Source organism: Zootoca vivipara, chromosome 3 (genome assembly GCF_965207765.1).
Source record: "Zootoca vivipara chromosome 3, rZooViv2.hap1.1, whole genome shotgun sequence".
NCBI classification, from domain to species: Eukaryota; Metazoa; Chordata; class Lepidosauria; order Squamata; family Lacertidae; genus Zootoca; species Zootoca vivipara.
This window is the reverse complement of record NC_142586.1, coordinates 39,617,330-39,632,263: the sequence shown is the minus strand read 5'-3', so window position 1 is coordinate 39,632,263 and position 14,934 is coordinate 39,617,330. Positions and strand designations below refer to the sequence as shown.

General features: G+C 40.6%; 1 protein-coding gene across 1 annotated transcript in view; it reads left to right on the top strand.

Moving 5' to 3' along the window:
- Positions 1-14,909, top strand: part of SNX14 (sorting nexin 14) — a 33,341-nt gene extending 18,432 nt beyond the window's left edge. Inside the window, exons 16-28 of the mRNA XM_088665957.1 lie at positions 5,053-5,185; positions 6,127-6,319; positions 6,741-6,824; positions 6,956-7,056; positions 7,313-7,424; positions 8,793-8,833; positions 8,960-9,079; positions 9,770-9,893; positions 10,936-11,100; positions 11,396-11,491; positions 12,978-13,069; positions 14,001-14,057; positions 14,710-14,909. Of these exons, the coding sequence (XP_088522083.1) occupies positions 5,053-5,185; positions 6,127-6,319; positions 6,741-6,824; positions 6,956-7,056; positions 7,313-7,424; positions 8,793-8,833; positions 8,960-9,079; positions 9,770-9,893; positions 10,936-11,100; positions 11,396-11,491; positions 12,978-13,069; positions 14,001-14,057; positions 14,710-14,745 (1,354 nt within the window). The 3' untranslated portion in view covers positions 14,746-14,909. The remainder of the gene's footprint in view (positions 1-5,052; positions 5,186-6,126; positions 6,320-6,740; positions 6,825-6,955; positions 7,057-7,312; positions 7,425-8,792; positions 8,834-8,959; positions 9,080-9,769; positions 9,894-10,935; positions 11,101-11,395; positions 11,492-12,977; positions 13,070-14,000; positions 14,058-14,709) is intronic.
- The last annotated feature ends 25 nt before the right edge of the window (positions 14,910-14,934 follow it).

Below are 14,934 nucleotides of genomic sequence, written 5' to 3'. Positions count from 1 at the left end.
TTTCCTATATTTCTGTGCAACCAGACACCCTTGGCACCAGACCACTTCATGGGGTGGGGAAAGGAAAGATGACCCGTGGACACTATTGATTGCCCACTGTTGGAATATGGTCATGAATGGCAAAATAATAATAATAATAATAAAGCTTTTAAAATGAATGCCACACAGTGCCTATGGGTGTGGGCAGGGTATTAATGGCAAGTAAAAATAAATAAATACAAGTCAACAATTTAAGTAAAGTCCATCTTCCTGGGTTTAGGTACATGCTAGTATCATGTCGTCTTTGAGCAAGGAGAGGATTTGTGTCCTGAGAATCGCAGGTGTCTGCTTGCTTCGGGAAAGATGAGAATTAATGAATAGATAAGTGCAACTTGATGGTAGCAAGCAGCACATCATTGCAGACCCTCCTATTTGCAGTTTGCATTGGTATGGTTAAAATGCTCGAGCCACTTCATTCTTGGAGGGGATCTCTATTTCTGCATGTGCACAGATACTGTCAACCCAGATTTATTGATACACATGGCTGGGATCCAGAGTCACAGGTGTGCAATATGGCAGGCAGAGTTCTATGACTGTGAATGCACAGGTTTTCCAGGCTTTTTTTGTGCTGAGAGTAGGGAAGCCCTCTCTGCATACATGGGACTGGATTGCATGTGAAATGACCCTTGCCTATTTAGCAATAATACAGTCCTCTTATGCTTAGTGGTAAGTAACTTTTGCTATTCAGTCTCCTAATTAGCTACGTAGCTCCGAATTTTGTTTGTAGATGAGTTATTCCCTATCTAAAGAAGAATGGTGTGTGAAAAACAATTGCCTTTCTGGAGTATGTGCATGTTGTGTCTGTCTGTAATTCTCAGTATTCTAATATCTCATATAAAATTCTTTATGATTTCATGTAATTGTTGGGCTTGGTTTCTGAGTTTAAAATAGTGCAAGTAGCTAGTTTTTAAAGTACATAATGTGTTATTTTATTGAATCAATATTAAACAACGTTTTCTTTTTTTAAAAGAAAACACAGTTGGCCAAATGGCCAAGTAATTGTGTGTGTGTGTGTGTGTGTGTGTGTGTGTGTGTGTAAATTATATATTATACTCAAGGTTAAGAGCTTACAAAAAGGTGGAGAGAGCTTGCCTTCTATCATTCTAGCTATGTTATGATTTTAAGTGTGGAAAGAGGGCTTGCAGTTGTGATAGCTCTCAAGTCAAACCAAGGGGAGTGGTAAGACCACACCTCTTTCCAAGCACCTCCGAAGCCCAGCGTCATATCAGGGGAATAACCAGCTCATTGGCAACCACAAATTTTATCTGGTTATAAAACACAGTCAAAAACTGAGGACATCTCTTTGGTGCTTACATGCTGTCAGTTGGGTTGGAATGCAATGAAATGCAGCTAAAATAAGGGGCTAAAGGAAAAAGGAAAAAAAGAGAACTAGTATGACTTTCATTAGTATGAAAATAATTCAGGAATGTCTTCCTTGCAGCCCTCAGTTATTCTTGCTACTTTTAAATAATTGCTGACATTTGTATTCTGGGAAGGATTTTCGTTCCTCTTAACAACTGCCCACCCCAAATCTATGCAAATGATGCATTTCCTGGCATGCAGATGCAACTAACGTGGAAGTGTCACCTGCTTCTATAGCTGTAAAAGGCACAAAAGTCCTGCCCAGGTGTGTGTGTGTGTGTGTGAAATGGGGCCATCCTGCTGCAGCATTGTTTCAGGGCTCAAAAGAGGAGAAATCAGATTTCTGCTGTGATCTCATCAGTTCAGCAGACCACTTTACATCTTCAATGCGCAGGTTCGCCAAGTGTATTAAATTTACGTTCAGCTCCAAGCAAGCATAACTGTGGCGTCACAAACCTTATGAAACAGTGCCAGTACTTTTTATCAAATATGTAAGCAAATGCAAGGTCAGGCTGTTATGAAGAAAAGCAGATACGTCCAAGTGCATTTGGAAATGACAGCCACTATAGTAGCTAGCTACCAACATTTTTAACTGCACTGTTTGAGTAGAATAGAAGTGTAACGGGATTCACTATTTTTCTTGGCTTGTGGAATACTATTAGTTGCCTAGCTGGAGAGGTAGCCTCTGTTTGGATTGTTTATACAGTAGTAAATTGAGCTGACATGCCATTGTTGCTTGTTTACAATGTATCTATATTTCACTTGTACACATTTTTTTAAAAAATACATGGAAACTATTTTCAGGCTCAAGTCATGTAGTGATAGTGCTAGTAACTACACATTTCTATCTTGTTTTGAAACATCAGCAAAAATGGCATTCGGTTTGGCTTTAAGGCATAGCTTTTCGTGGATATTTTCTGAACTCTAGAAATCTGCCACTAAGCATTCCTAAATCACTAGCCACCTGTTGTACTGATCCTAGCTTAATGATGCTATTTTAATAACTGGGTCAAATGGTTGTGCATCTTCCTTTTTCTTTAAATGCACTTATTCCCCATTGAGGTTTTATATACAGTATGACCACAGATGCACACTGCAATCAGAACAGTAAGGGTTAACAAACAGATATCTGAAGACCCTGTTCTGTTTAGCAGTGCTTTTGTTAGCAGAAAACACAGTCCAGTTATTCCATAACTATTACCAAATAGTGCCCCCCCCGTTTTTTTTGATTTACCATTACTACCGCTTTTTGAATAAGACCCACATTTTGTGTGGGGTTTTTCCACCCCCACTCGGATGCTTGGTGTGTTTCTAGAGTAGGAAATGAAGTTGGCTTTGTTTGGTGTAAGGGCATCAGGCCAGCGCGCATGCATGAAGCGGCCGTATATGTGAAGCATGGCTTTTTTTTCCGTGAGGAATGCAGATTTGTTGGCTAATGTCTGTCTTTTCATTTGAATTTGCTGCCTTCTGGATGCTCTGTTATAAGTTGCTCTCGCTCTGAGCAAGATTATAAGCCATGCATCAAGCCACCTTCTTTAGGGCAAGCTGCTTTCTCCAGCCAGGAGGCTTCGTCTGCGTCTGTTTTCCCTCATTTTCAGTCAGTCCTAACCCTCCCATCTGGCTTTTTGCCATCTCTCCCTGCTGCTTTAAAGTAAGTTAGGGCCATTTCATATCACACATGCCTGTGTAAATGCTTGATTATGTATGTGCAAGTTAAACAATAGCTTAAACATACGTTATTCAGCATTCCCCCCCCCCCATACCACACACTGTGATTTTTGCAATATGAAATGCCAGTTTCCTTGATTATTGTTACTACATCAGCTTCTGTTTTGTATTTGACAGAAAGGGTGCTATAGTAAGAAAACAATTAGTTCATTTCCCCCACATTCAGAACTTGGAGCAGGCAGCTCTTTTGGGACTAAAACTCCCACCATCCCTAGCTAACAGGACCAGTGGTCAGGGATGATGGGAATTGTAGTCCTAAAACAGCTGGAGGGCCAAGTTTGGCCATGCCTGACTTGGAGGGATGCATTTCAGAAAGCTATGTTTTTTTTTAATCTGTATATTTTGAGCCATTTCTTTAACATTCCATCACACTTCTCTGGCCAGAAACAGAAGCCTTCTTCTCCCAGACAGTATCGGGTGATGAGGAGGGAGCTGTGCAGACAGGAATAAGTTAGGTTATCAAGAAGTGGCATCATCAAGGCCACGGAGCAGGTTTAGCAGCCCATCCTAGTGCTGTCCCCAAATGCTTCTGTTGGCTTTCTCCATTGTAAGAGACTGGTTGCTGAGCTTGGGCAGGAAGCAAAGCTGGCCTGCTGCACCTAACCCTGGATAGCCTGAGCCCTAGAGAATTTGATGGGGCAAGAGGAGGGTGCAATACGTTTACACATTAACAATGTTACTGTGTCTGAATTCACACGCCCACACGCCCTTGCAATATAAAAAACATTCCTTCCATCTACCCAGCATTTCACATCTGATGTTGTTTTGCTTTTGTTGCATTCAGATGTCATGAGAAACCATGGTTTGATGTGACAGGGACAAGCCTAGCTTACCTCCAGATTCACATCCTCCCACTCTTCCTCCAGTGTAACGTCTTCTTCTTCATCATCATCATCATCAATTTATTCCCCGCCCATCTGTCTGAGTTTCCCCAGCCACTCTTAAGGGAGCTCTCTGCTCCATTTCTGATTAATTGCAGTTTCTCGGATCAGTCAAACCCAATGAAGCGTGATTAAGCTTAACTTCAAATCATGGGTTATCAGTCTGACTTCTTTCACCAAACCACAGTTAAGATTAACCATAGTTTAGGATTTGGGCAGCATGCTAAACTGTGGTTAACTGAAATTGGCAGCAAAAGTTTCCTGTAATCCTCATGGTCGCTCCGGAGAAAGTGGGGGACGGTGAGCATGGGATCCCAGAAGGGAGGGGTATGCTTGTTCCCATCACGATAAACCATAGTTTATTGCAATTTCTAAATATAGTGTGAAATTTACACGGTAAATCAGGGATGAGGAACCTGTGGCCCTCCAGATGTTGCTGGACTCCAACTCCCATCAGTCCAGCCAGCATGGACCAAATGGTCAGAGATGATAGGAGAGGTAGTCAGAGGGCAGTATGGTGCCCTGAACTAGGCCAAAATTTGGCAACCCCTCTCCAGCCCTCATGCTATGCTGGGCTTTTGGAAGGTAGTTTTGAGGCGCCCATTGTAGGTAGTTCTGATGGCGCCCATTGTGGGGGAACCAGTTGTGCTGCCCTAAAACCGCCTCTGGTGTAGTTATTTTGAGGGCCAAAGGTTCCCCACCCCTGTTGTAAATGCTAAAGTGAAATAGATCATAGGCCCCAATCCAGAGGGCTTTGAATAGAGGACAAAGTGTGCATGTGCCAGGAATGCGTCCTCCTCTTACTCTACCAAGTGACCAGGAATGTCAGAACTGGCAACACAGAACATCTGTTTGTATGGTTTTATTACTAGCAGAAGCCTGGCTCCTTTCCCCTTTGGTCTCCCTTGCTGGATTGGGGCAAAAAAATGTGTTCATGAATTGTTCGTGCAGTAGAGTTGTTTCAATGTTCCCTTTGCGGTATTTCCATTTTCTCTCCTTGGAATAGCTACGCAGTATGCATTTCCCTTTTTATTTCATGTAGGAGCCTGCAGAGAAAAGGAGAATCGTCCGGAATCAGAAGTATTAGTAGCAAAATTAAAGGAGTGTTCAAGAGTACCACAATGGAGGGCGCAGTGCTGCCCAACTATGGCCTGGCTGAGGGAGAGGATGACTTTGTGAGTTGGTTCTTCTTTGTCCTAGCAGCTTTGACTGCACACTCGTCCTCTGTCCTGTTCACCGCATGCTGCCACCAATCCGTTGTATGGTTGCTCCCCATCCCCACTTCAGTCCGTTCTGTCTTGCTTCATTTTATGGTTACCGATTAGCAACACAAGTGAGTGAATACGATCACACGAGTTTCATCCTTGAAGAAGTTGCTTGGCTCTCTTGAGAGCTTGTGCCACTTTGTGTATATTGTGTTCAAGGCAGATTCTTTCAGACATAGCTAAATAAGGAACTGTTGTGGCAGTGCCGCAACACCCGCTGCCCCTCATTTTTCGCCACACTGGTCGGAGCCGATAGTAAATGGAGCCACAGGTTCCCCACCCCTTCTTGAAACTTTAGATATGGCCTTGGTTTTTTATCAGTGCTTTTTTCTGGGGGAACGCAGGGGTACACATACCCCTAAACATTTCATGAATCTTTGTACTTTTGTCCATTTACAGTACTGTATTTATTTTCCCAGATTTGAACTATAAAATGGTGATTTTCTTGAGTCAAAATGAGAGTACCCCTAAACATTCTTTTTTTAAGAAAAAAAAAGCACTGGGTTTTTATTGTTTCTTTCATACAATACAATTTAATACTGTATTTTTCCGTGTATAAGACTAGGTTTTTTAAACCAAAAAATTAGGTTTAAAATTGGGGCTTGTTTTATACATGGGTAGTGCTGAGGGGTGTTTTCTTAATTTGGAGTCCCCAAAAATAGGGGGAGCATCTTATACATGGGGGCCTCTTATACACGGAAAAATACGGTACTTTGTTTTGTAAGTTTTGAATTGTAAGCTTTCCTGAGCTCTGTGATTATACGTTTGTTCACATGAGGAAACACATTTTAAGTTACCTTGAATAAAATAGGCTCAAAATGGTCTCTTGATGCATGAATCTTCCACTGTAGATTGAAGAAGGCATCGTGGTAATGGAAGATGATTCTCCCGTGGAGGCACTTAGCACACCTAATACCCCTCGCAATCTTGCAGCTTGGAAAATTACCATCCCGTATGTGGACTTCTTTGAAGACCCCCCTCTTCAAAGGAAAGAGAGAATCCCCGTATTTTGCATTGATGTGGAAAGGAATGACAGAATGGCAGGTACTGGTCCCTTTACAAGTGTATGCCTTTTTACCCTACAATCCTTAATACTCTTGATTTGCCAGCTCTGATGCACACTCATTTTATCTTAGTTATTTTCAAGATCCTGTGAAGATTTTAAAAAAGATTAAGAACCAGCAAATCCATATGCATTGTCTCAAACCCTGATAAACTATTATTGAACATTGCACCTGTTAGGATGGCTGGGGTATTTACTTTTGTATTTATAGTTTTGTAAATCTTATCTTTAAAAGGTCCAGGCATGACTGCAGCAGGATATTATTGCTAATAATAATAGTACCACCTTCTGAGGACTTTTCCCAAATTGTCCTAGAGTTGTACATTTGCCTGTAGAACTTTTTTAAAACCCTTCTTGGATTAATAAGAGGGAAAAGTAAAATATATCTGTATGTATTTTCAGTTGGTCACAAACCTGAACACTGGTCGGTCTACAGAAAATACCTTGAATTTTATGTTCTTGAGTCAAAGCTAACAGAATTTCATGGTATGTTGATCTCCTCCCCTCCTGGGGAGGTTTAACTAGCATTTTACTTTGATAAAATTTACATATCATTTTAGCACAAGTGAAAATAATTCTCCACTCTAACTGCATTTTACATATTGTGCTATGATCAGGTACATTCCCTGATGCACAGCTTCCTTCAAAGAGGATAATCGGACCAAAGAACTATGAATTCTTGATGTCAAAGAGAGAGGAGTTTCAGGAATATCTGCAGGTATGAAGAAACTTCACTTGAGATGTACTTATTTCTGTGGATAGCTTGGGTTGCTCCTCATCAATTTTCCATTCTCAGTACTTTTGCCATCTGATATTCATGCAACACATTTTGAATGATCATGATCTCAAATGGCATTTTAATTCAAATTGTATCTCATGATTTTTACCTCACAACATTTAACAGTTAATTTCCAGTCCTAGAGAGAAGCTAATTTGAGTGTAATTGCTTGTTTTTCTTTTTGTCTCCCTCAAAGAAACTTTCACAACATCCAGAACTAAGCAACAGCCAGCTTTTGGCTGACTTCTTATCGCCGAATGGTGGAGAGACTCAATTTCTTGATAAAATGTTGCCTGACGTCAATCTAGGTATGTAAAACAACAACAACAACAACAACAACAACAACAACAACAACAACAACAACAACCCTATAGCTGAGGGCAAAATTGCAAATGTTGGATTCTAACCAATTAAAACATTCCTTCACCTCCTGCCACACACCCACAACTGCTTTCTCTCACCTGTCTAAACTAGTTATGATTCATATGATTGGAGAGTAGAAAATTAGAAGTTCCCATGTGCGTATAGAAATCTTTCTCTTTGGTAGCTAACTAAATAGTATACAGTCGTACCTTGGATCCCAAAAGCCTTGGTACTCGACATTTTGGCTCCCAAACTCCGCAAACCCCCCGGAAGTGAGTGTTCCGGTTTGCAAACGTTCTTTGGAACCCGAACGTCTGACGGGGCTTCCGGTTGACTGCAGGAAACTCCAATCAGAAGCCAAGCTTTGGTTTCTGAACGTTTTGGAAGTCGAATGGACTTCTGGAACGGATTCCGTTCGACTTCCAAGGTACGACTGTGGTTTAAAACTCAGTTATGTTATCCTAACGATGCAGAGGTGGTCCCACTGGCAGAAGGAAAGAGGTGATTTTTTTTGCCACCTCTCCCGGAAAAGCAAGATCCGGAGGATTGGGGGAACGGCTCTTGAGCAGCATGGTACGCGATGTGGAGGCTGAAAGAAGAAGGAGACATTGGAACAAATTGCCAATTTTAACAGCGTGAGCCTCTGCTCTGTCAAAGTCCCTTCCACAGACTGAGGGAGCCTTCCATTCTTGGAAAAGCAAGTCTGGATCCAAACATTCATCATCATGTAGATAATAACGTGTGTGTTCTCTTATATCACCTTCAAAGGCATGACTAATGGGAAGGGTGTTACAAACAAGTAGACAATTAGATAATTAGGCCATCTGTCATAGATGCTTTAACTGAGATTCCTGCATTTCAGGGGGTTGGACTAGATGACCCTTGTATCCCTTCCAACTCTAAGATTCTATGATTCTTTGGTAATTCTGAGCAAAATAAGACATTACTTAAAGTATGAAAAACAAGAATACTAACACAGTGAGACTAAGTATATATTTTATCTGTTTCATTCCATGCATGAAATACTTAAGTATACACAACAGCAACAATGGCTTTGAATGATAGGAGGTGCAGTCATGATTTAAAAGAGGATTTAGCTTTTTAAAAGATCAAGGGACAAACTTTGCAGATTGCATCCAGCTTTGAGTAGACTTATTGAAATTAATATACCCATTAATTGCAGGGCATCTACTTTACGTATGATGTAGCTGGATATAACCCAATTCTATAAAATAAGTGGAGGAACATCGTTAATGCTATGTTATTGCTAATGCAAATCATTGCTTATTTTTTTCCTACTATTTCTTTTGCAGGTAAAATTATAAAATCTGTCCCAGGGAAGCTAATGAAAGAGGTGGGTATAACTTAATTAATTGTGTTTGTAATTACTATCCCCCCCTTAATAACTAGTAGTAGATTTGTCCCAGAGAGCTTTTCTTTTGAAAATGTTCCATTATAGCTATTGTTTGGTTAATTTCAGAAAGGCCAGCACTTGGAGCCATTCATTATAAATTTTATTAACTCCTGTGAATCTCCCAAGCCTAAGCCAAGTAAACCCGAGCTTACTATTCTCAGCCCTACTTCTGAAAACAACAAAAAGGTATGTGGTATGTCTGCTAGGGTAAGAAACAAAATCAGATATAACTTGGTTGCTTTTATCAATACCTATTTATACCATAACTTTTGTCTGATTGAATAAGCTGTAAAGTCTGTAGACTGGGAGCCAAAGAATTATACATAGGCACACTCAAAATCTAGTAAGAGTTTGATTCCCCCCTTAAACAGCAGATCCCCATCATTCCATCTCACAAATTGCCTTTGAAACTTTTCCTCCTTTTCAAAAGCCGTGTCCTCGTACATAGCAGGGCAGTTGCTGCTGTTTGAGAGGGAGAAGTTTGTAAACCATTTCCATGTACAGGAACAGGCTACATGGTTCATTCAATCCTGTCTTTTCCTCCCTCCCTCTCCATTCAGATTCCTTCAAAGTCAGAATGTCACAGGTGTGAAGACTTCATTTTGGCATAGCTGAATTGCAAGACTGGGGTTAATGGTTGACATGGCTAAAAACTGAGTAAAGCTGATGTTTCAACCTCTCAAATAATTTCATTCAAAATAATAGAACATCCCTTTTATGGTAATATTGGATAGCATTTCAGAACTTCTGACCGCTTTAGCTATTCTGTTGTTGCCAGAGAAAAGTGATGCGGCTTCCATTAAACCTGCAAATTACTGTAGAGTGGTTTTTGTGTGTGATGTTGCTGTTTGAAAACTTTATACTCTCCTGTTCCAGCTTTTTAATGACCTGTATAAGAACAACGCAAACCGCTCAGAGAACTTAGAGAGAAAACAAATTCAGAACTACTTTATGGAAATGATGACCGTTGAAGGAGTCTATGACTACTTAATGTACATTGGTGAGAAATCATGTCTTGGTTTTTTCTGTTTCAGCAGAGGGCCTGTTAATACAACATATTATGTGTGTTGGGAGTTTGTGCCAGGATCAGATCAATCTCATTTCAAAGATATGGGTGTGGAAAGTTTTCTTATTGGCACAATTCCCATACTGACTCAATGCTGTTTTCTCTCTCTCCTTTTGCAATGTGGGACTTTGGTCACAACTGTGCTGATGGAATTACAGCAGAGAGAACACTTTTTGCCACCCACAGAATTTTTGTTTCCTAAAATCACCACAATGTATATAAAGCCCTGGGATCTCTGAAGTTTGGGGAGAAATAATATTGATGAGCATATTCAGTAACAGTGGACAGTTCTTTCAGCCCTGCTGAGTCGGAGGCGGCGGCTGGAAGAAGAATGGGATTTAACTTACCATGTGTAGATGTTTCATCACAAATAGGAACCACTCACTAAAGATGGAACTCAGAGACCAGGCATGCCACCAGAATCCCCCTTCCCACAAAAAGAGTATCTCTCAGCAGCCAGGAAAGCTCCAGCAACTGCAGGTTTTTGTATTCCTATGTTGTCTTCTGCACTCTTCCTTTACTTTACTTTTTAAATCAAGAGGGATATTTTGAGAAAGTGCTATGCACACAAGTCATCATAGAAGGTGTGGCATAACACAATATGGCTGCCAGGGTGGGGTGGGACATGGAATAACACAAATTACAACAGAGTCGTTGGTGCTCCTGAGGCTTACCATGGTTATCCAGGTTGTGAAGATCACACAATATTGATATCACACACACACACACACACACACACACACACACGCTATTGCTGTGAACATTTCTCATGATAAATGATAAGGAGGTTTTGCCTCGTATTACAGGTTCCAAAAATAAAAAAAACATGCCCATACACTAAATATATGTAATGATAATGACTTTGCAGGAAGAGTACACTTCTCTGAAGAAGTGTGCATGCACACGAAAGCTCATACCAAAATAAAAACTTAGTTGGTCTTTAAGGTGCTACTGAAGGAATTTTTTTATTTTGCAGGAAGAGTTGTTTTCCATATTCCTGATTGGCTTCACCATATCTTGATGGGAGGGCGAATTCTCTTCAAACGCACCTTAGAGGAGTACACAGACTACTACCTGCAGCACAAACTAGAGCAACTCTTTCAGGAGCATCGCCTGGTGTCGCTTATAACACTTCTGAGAGGTTAGTGGAAAGTTGTGCACACAAATGAGAGCTATTCTCTTGATAAAAAAAGACTTGCTCTGTTTTGTACTTGCAACTTATTTTGGTACATGCACAGTTGCCTTTGTTGTTGTTGTTGTGTGTCTTTGCGTAAAGTAAAAACTAGCGCATACCTCAGCAAGAGCTGTTAACTAAAGGGCTTTTTTTAAAGGTTAGTATCTTTTGCATTTAACTAACTGAAGTTCAAGTAAGAATTAAAGCAACAGTCAACCTGTGATGATAGCCCCAGAGCAAAAATGGGTTTCTTTTGTTTCAGATGCTGTATTTTGTGAGAATTCTGAACCTCGATCTCCTCAGGATAAGCACAAGAGGGCAAAACAGACCTTTGAAGAAATGATGAAATACATTCCAGGTTCAGTATTTTTGCAGCATGATCTGTCAAGAGAAGCATGCTAAATGACCAAAAGTTGATCAGGCTAAATGGCACATGTTAATACAAATATTCAGGGGTGCACATTTTTAAGGCATTCTAGCTTGAAAGACTTGGGAGATGGTTTGAGATGCATTGCATTTCTAAAACCTATATAGATCATAGAAATTTGCATGTGACAAATTTGGTGTGGGTTGTATAAACTCTTTAACAATTTTGGCAGTGGCATAAGCGTTGCTAGATTCTTGCAAATTCCTCTGGAACCCTCCTGCATTTCAGATACAGTGTCATGTCTTTGATAATTCATAGTTTAATGCTTCAAAAAGAGCATTGTAGGAGGATGGGATTCCCAGAATGCAAAGGGCATATTTGCTGAAGGTGTGCTTGCTGCTTTCCAGTAAAATATGTCCCTATGCAGTCTCATTAGACAATCAGAAGGATTCCTTCATATCTGCTGCTAAGTGTATCTTTTCCTATGGTGCTTTCCCCAGCCCAAAAATGCTCCTTTCTTGCTTGAGGCTCCTCTGTCTGGGCCTTTCTTGTACTCTAGGTGTGATGCAACCATCTTCCCACTTATGTAGAATGCTAAGATTACATCCATTCTTCATACTATGCTGAGAAGAGGTGTGCCACATTCATTGGGACACTTTCCCAGTAGCATGGGTGCCCACAACTCCAGTGTCACAGGCACACAGAAACATATTTGCTGCTAGCTGCTTGGCCTTTTTATCTACCATTTGTCCCCACCTTGCATAGCTGCGTAGTTTTCCCTTTTCTCACGAGGAAGCCTATTCAGCATAAGGGAATTTCCCTTAAAAAAAGGGATAACTTGGCAGCTATGCCACCTTGTAGTTTGAATCTAATGCTGCTCCTTGCTAAGGGTGCAAGGGACCCTAGATATGCCTCTGAGTGCAAAGGATTTCCTCTCTTAACTGTGCATGATATAAAGAACTTGTATTTGAACAAACTGTGATGACTACAACAAGATGACATGTAAAGGACTTAATTCTTCTGTTCTATGGAACGCTCCACCTAAATTTAGTCAGAGTTCTCTGACTTGACCTAAGTCATACTGCATTGTGCATCCAGCAGAGGATTATCAATGCAGTTAACATAACTTAAGACTGGATAGGCACAGCCGGTTAATCATTACATTTGAGCAGAACATGATAATGCCTCTGTGCCCCCAAACGGGACACTTGTTGGTTCATGAACTTCGAGGCATGAAGTCACTCCCTTGCCAAACAATAGATGCAGTAGGAAATGTGCTGCTTGCCCAGACAGAAACAATATGTCGGGGTGCTGATCTTGCCCAAATGTTTCAGGGAAACTGGGTGTCACAGCTGATCTCTTTTGTGGAATAATCTTTGTTGATAACTTAAAGCTCCGGGGATGACCTGGGCACTGAGTATCTACTCCTCCTTGTTTGAGTTGCCATAACTGGTTTCGTTTTTGGCATTTTGTCCAGATTTGATAGGCAAGTGCATTGGAGAGGAGGCCAAATACGAAGGCATAAGACTTCTGTTTGATGGACTGCAGCAGCCAGTGCTCAACAAACAGGTAGGTGCTCTTACTCACAGCCATTATTTGTAATGTTTTGCAATGACCTCCTTTTCTCTTCTGCTGGAGAGAAACCAGGGCCAAGAGCCAATCTAGTCCGCTTTCCTGTTCTTACAGTGGTCAACTATGGAAAGCTTGCAAGCCAAACATGAGCACAGAAGCATTCTCCCCATTTGTGTTCCCCAGCAATTGGTATTCAGAGGTATGCTGCCTTGGGCAGTGGAGGTGGAACATGGCTAGCGATAGCCTTATCCATTAATTTCTCTCATCCAAGTTGGGGGCCACTATTACCTGCTGTGAGAGCAACCTCCAGGGGTATAAATAAAATTATTATTATTATTATTTATTATATTTTATTTAGGAGAGAAATGCTAAATCTATCATATTGGTGCCAAAATAAATTCAAATAGATAGCAGTAAGGTAGCTCATGGGAGCATAGGCAGGGAGAATGGGGGTTATACAGAGTTTGGCAAGATCACTTGGGATTTGTGATGCCAGTGCCACCCCAGCGGTGGCATGACAAAATTCTTCGCTGTGACACTTTTGTGCAAGGTTAATAAAATATGCCATGTGAGATCTAGCAGAATGAAGGCACTAGATTACTGCCAGCTTATCTTGTCATGACCAGGTATTCAAAGTGGCGAGTGTCAACAAAGCTACAGTTAACAATAATAGAACCTATTAAACTACCGTAGTTTGTTTTAAAATGGTTCCATCTCCTAGTATATAAGCCCTTAACGGTTCATTTGCATCTGGGTGGGGTTGTACTTTTCTGTCAAATGTACCATGGGAGTCCTTTCAGGTTATTGTTCGGGATTTGTTACCATGTAGGTGGCAATTCTTCTAAGCAGGGGCTTACTAATCACCTACAGTCACTGCAGTCTGTATTGCAAATTCCAGGATGTAATTTATCTCTACGTTTTATTTTAGTTAACATATGTTCTACTGGATATTGGGATTCAGGAACTATTTCCAGAACTGAATGAGGTATGTTGTGACACAAAGTCATATTTATCTCTTTTAGTTGCCCTTCGTGAAGGCACTGTGCTCATAATTTTAGTTGCTCCTTATGGTTCCCAGCTCTGCTATGCAGTCTGTGCACCATATGAATTTTAATAGTGATATGTATGCCATTCCTTTTCTTAACAAAAAAGTGTTCACTGCTGTTGAATCCTGAGGTGAGTTATTCTCAGTGATTTCAACTAAGTAATGGCACTATTTCCAGCCAACCCCTGTTCTCATCCATAAGCCCCAGCGGATATTAATGGAAATTGTGCAAGGGGCTCGTAGCTACTTCCACTCACTACAGTACCACTTTCACAGAATATCCTGGTATATTGTGCCCCTTTACTCATCAGTGCATAACTGAAGATTGTGTTTGTTGCTACATCAGCCAGTTTGAAGCTATCATTTCAGAACTTTGCACAGGGGACTTTAGATTTCACCATCCTGAATGGTTTTTGTGACGAACTGTGTTTATCTCACTATCCCCCTGTAATACTAGAGCACTTACACATTACACAACTTCTTAATGCATTACTTTGAGCTTCTACAGTAATTATATTGCCATTCCATAGCTGGATAAATTTAAATCACAGGTATTTTCTCTTTCTCTCTTCCCCAATACTGCTGTTAACAGGTTAAAAGTATGCTCGCTCCGGATCATAGTGGATGAAAACATCAAAATACTGGATTAACTCCATGTTATAGATATTTGCAATGTACTAATTTATTGAATAGGTCATGTGTTTAGTCTTGTACATTTCCTTGTAAATAGAATGAACTTTGACTTAAAAAAAAACTTCACTGAAGAAAGATTAAAGTTTATTACTGGCTGAATTTCAGTAATACCTCACTGTCTTTC